The sequence below is a fragment of the Tupaia chinensis genome, unplaced genomic scaffold (assembly GCF_000334495.1).
Source record: "Tupaia chinensis unplaced genomic scaffold, TupChi_1.0 Scaffold149383_1, whole genome shotgun sequence".
Taxonomy (NCBI): Eukaryota; Metazoa; Chordata; class Mammalia; order Scandentia; family Tupaiidae; genus Tupaia; species Tupaia belangeri.
Window position 1 is genome coordinate 2,391,279 of NW_006209227.1, and position 3,848 is coordinate 2,395,126.

General features: G+C 62.0%; 1 protein-coding gene across 2 annotated transcripts in view; it reads right to left on the reverse strand.

The window, feature by feature from the left end:
* NGEF (neuronal guanine nucleotide exchange factor) overlaps nt 1–3,848 on the reverse strand; it is a 130,430-nt gene that overhangs the window by 14,094 nt on the left and 112,488 nt on the right. For both annotated transcript variants that reach the window (XM_014585265.2, XM_006171146.2), the window contains 3 exons: nt 2,835–2,995; nt 1,468–1,620; nt 117–246 (listed from right to left, as the gene is read on the reverse strand). In XM_014585265.2, coding sequence (XP_014440751.2) covers nt 117–246; nt 1,468–1,620; nt 2,835–2,995 — 444 coding nt within the window. The remainder of the gene's footprint in view (nt 1–116; nt 247–1,467; nt 1,621–2,834; nt 2,996–3,848) is intronic.

Genomic DNA, 3,848 nt, shown 5'->3' on the forward strand with positions numbered 1-3,848 from the left:
GGGCTGGATTTGGATGGTGGACCAGACGGCCTCCCCGGGAAGCCTGTGGCTGAGCCCTGAATGACGGAAGGGGAGCGTCCGGAGCCCAGCCCGTGCCGGGGCAGGAGAGGCATTACCTGGACTAGGAGCTTGAGGCGCGTGATCCTCTGGAAAGGCAGGATGAGGAAGGAGGAGAAGGGCAGCCCCCTGCACTTGGGGTCGAGCTCCAGCTGTGTGATCAGCTCCCGAAAGGCCGCCTTCTCCTGGCTGGGGACAGACACGCGGGAGTAGGTCTCTGAGCTGCTGGAGGCGTGAAGCGGAAGTGCCCCCGCCCCACTGCGGGCCTCCTGGGGACCAGACAGCCCACGGGCACGGGAAACACGAAGCCGTCTTTCTTCTTTGTGTTTTTAACGGAAAATAAATTGTTCACGTACAAGTCAAGTAACAAGTGGCTCCGCGCGCCCAGCAGCGAGGGCTGCGCAAACGCCGTGTGCGGGAGGGCGAGGATCCCCGTGCGGCCACGTCTGACTCAGACGCTCAGAGAGATGATCTTGCCCAGCGGGACACCGTGGCAAGGTAAGCCCACGTAGTGACGGAGGGACCTGGTAGGCGCCGCAGGCCGGGACAGCTGCTGGGAGGATCTGGGCTATGCTCCAGGTGTGGGGGCTCAGGCTCAGCATTCTGGGGGCTCGCGGACGCCTGCCTGGGAGCTAAGCCACAGGCCCCGGCTGCACATTCCCCGGGCCAGGGGATCCGCGCGCGCACACACGGATTGGTGACAGGTCACACCAGGGGTGCTCGGTGCTGCAGGGTTCAGGCTGCTACTCTGCAGGGTGCTGGTCAGTTTCCCAGTTCTGAACACCGACAGTACAACCCCAAACACCCAAACACTCAGCCTTAAAACGTCGGCAGTTAACAGCACACAGGATGGCAAGGTGGGGACAGGGGATGTTAAGGTGTCACTACTCAGGAAGTCCCCGCTGCCCCTGAGCAGAGCTAAGCCAGTCCCCAGCACACCCAGTCATTGAAGAATGCCAGCAAGGCAGACTGACTGAAATATGACCTTGTCATCTGAACCCCAAAGAAAACATAAACTGGGCACGTGAGGAGACGGTCCAGGGCGTGGCTGGAGCCCCACCAAAGAGCGCGCCCGCCCCTCCTTGCCCTGCCTCCGGCTCAGACCCCTACTCGGATGCCCTGGGCCTTGAGTTGTCCTGGTGGGGCAGATTCTCTTTCTAACCTCAGAGCTCCACCGGCCAGTCCAGACACAGGTCCCGGCCTGTTGGCTGGCTCCCCTGGGATCGGGTGGGGTTACTGTCTCCCTAGGATGCCAAAATGCCCTGGGATGCGTTGAGTGTGGCGGGGGCTCCCCCCGCCAGTCTGGTCAACTTTGCATCCACCTGGACCCTGGTGAGGGCCAGGAGGGACCGCTCCCAGGAGGAGCCAGGCCGTGTGTGGCCGGGGGGGGGGGGGGGGCGCCACACTCACAGCAGCTGCTTGTAGGTCCGCTCCTGGTAGGTCTGGTTGCTCACATAGGTGATGTACACGGAGAAGTGGTCGGCCGCGTAGCGGTGCACGATGTCGCACACGTCGGACAGGACGATGTTCTCCTCCATCCGGTGCTCCAGCTCCAGGAGGAACCTGCAAGCGGCAGCGGCCCGGGTTCAGGGTTCCAGGTGGCAGAGAGTCAGGAAATGTGTCCCCAGGCTCGGGCAGGCCGGCGGGCAGGTGAGCCAGACCCCGAGATCGGCAGGGGGGGAGCACCGGGAGATCGGCAGGGAGTCAGCACTGGCTACGCTGCCACACCAAGGATTACTGCTTGGTTTATTAGATGGGTAGATTTGCTTCAGGGTGGACCCCTGGGTGGCGGTGCTGCAGGAATGGCCCGCCGTACTGCTCACTGCTGAAGCTGCGGCCAGCACACGCTCGGTATGTGGGCATCTGTACTTGGGCACGTTTGCAATTCTCCATAAACTTCCAGAATACAAATACACACATAAACCAAAGTGCAGCGGCAGAGCCGAGGGCCCTCACGGTGAGGCAGGCCTCCCTCCACTTTCAGCTCTGAAAACACTGAACGAGGCTGCCTCGGGCGGCAGAGAGGCTGCAGCTGGAAGGGTGGGTGTCCACGTGGAGGAGGGGCCACTGAGGAGGCCACAAATAGCGAGCAGCTTCCAGGACGGGGTGATGCAGGGTGGGCTGCACTGCCCAGGGAGGCTGTCCCTGCCCTGCTGTGGTCTCACGTCTGAACCAGGGGTTCAGCGGCCAACCCCCACGTCTCTGTCCGCTGCCGACGTTGGGGGCCTGCGATGAGGTGGGGCAGAGTGTCATAACCAGAGCTCAGGGCACACTTCTCTGCTGGAGCTGGCAACTAGGTGTCCGCTGGCCCCACCTAAGCTCCCTGCCTGGGGCAGCTCCCATGGGAACGTCCCCCAACTGTCGCTGACAGTGTGGAGGGCAGACGGCACCCGGATCCCTGACTGGACTCCACAGGGCCACAGAGGCAGGGCTGCATGGAGGAGAGACACAGGCAGCTCCCCCGGCAGCCCTGTCCCTGTCCCGACACTCGCCATGGTCCCACCCGGCTGCGGTTCACTGTAAGAGCCTGCTTCAGCCCATGTGAGCCCGGGCGAGAGGTGGCCAGTGCTCACCTCCATGTGGGACAATCGGCTGACCCGGGGTGCAAAGAGCCACCCCGCTGGGAGGGGCGGTGGGGCCACGGACCTACTCCATTCACTGGTATTTTATCACGGAGAATCCCAAACATGCAGAAGTGGAGGGGCCCATGTCAGGCAGCCCGCACAGGCCTCCGCCGGCCCCGGCTGGAGGGAAGGTGGCTGTCCCCGCGTCCTCACCGCTCACTGACCGCCATGACGTCCAGGACGTTGGAGAAGAGGATGTGCGCTTCGGACGGGTGCAGGATCTTCTTCAGCCGCTCGTTCTCCATGAAGTGCGACACCAGCAGGTTCAGGCTCTTGTAGTAGGAGGCTTCGGAGGTGACCAACTCGAACATGGCCTGCAGGGTGGGCGAGCTGTGTGTGGGCGGTGGGGCTGTGGCTGGCCTCCTCAGGCAGACGGGGGCCAGTCTCCAGGACAGGACCGCGAGCTTTGAAGAGCTCTTGTCTCTGCCATGAACAGCTGGGGACAATCTTGGGCGAGACACAGGGGGCCCAACGAGAGGGCCCTCGAGCCCTGGAGCAGAAGCAGGGGTGGAGACGGCAGGAACAGGGGTGCCTGCTTCTAGAAGCAGACAAGCAAGGTCTACAACCACATTGGTAGAGGGTGGAATTTGGGGGCGACTCTACTCTTCTTTTTACTGTTTGGATTGTTTGAAATGTAAAAAGTGAGTACAGGGCCAGTAGGTGGCGTGGTGGTTAAGGGACTGCGTGGTTCAAGTCCTGGATCCGGCAGCTTGAAAACACATCAGGTCTGTGTGCCCAGAATCCCAAGAGGAGAATGGTGGAGATGGGATTGTGGTGTGGCACCCCTGTGGGGTGATGGCTCACTTTTCTTCTCCTTCTCTCTCTGTCTCTCTCTGGCAAGTACATGCAGCCTACAGCAAAAAATAAACCAATCTTTCTTCACTGTTTTACGATGTCATTAATCACGCTGCATTCGGTTGAAAAGGGGGAAGAAATCTGTGACCCAGCACACCTTGGTGGCACCCTGCCGTCTACCCCACGATCGCCTGTTCCCGAACCTCCGAGGCGACACACCCCCGCTCTGCTCTCTTGGGTGGCACTGTGTGAGGCACCGGCCACAGGCACCTGGCGTCCTCCCCTGCACAATGAACCCCACCACCCTTCGGAGCGGCCTGGGCCATCCCCCCCCCCCGGTCCTCTGCCTGCATCCCACCGAGCAGCCCCCGA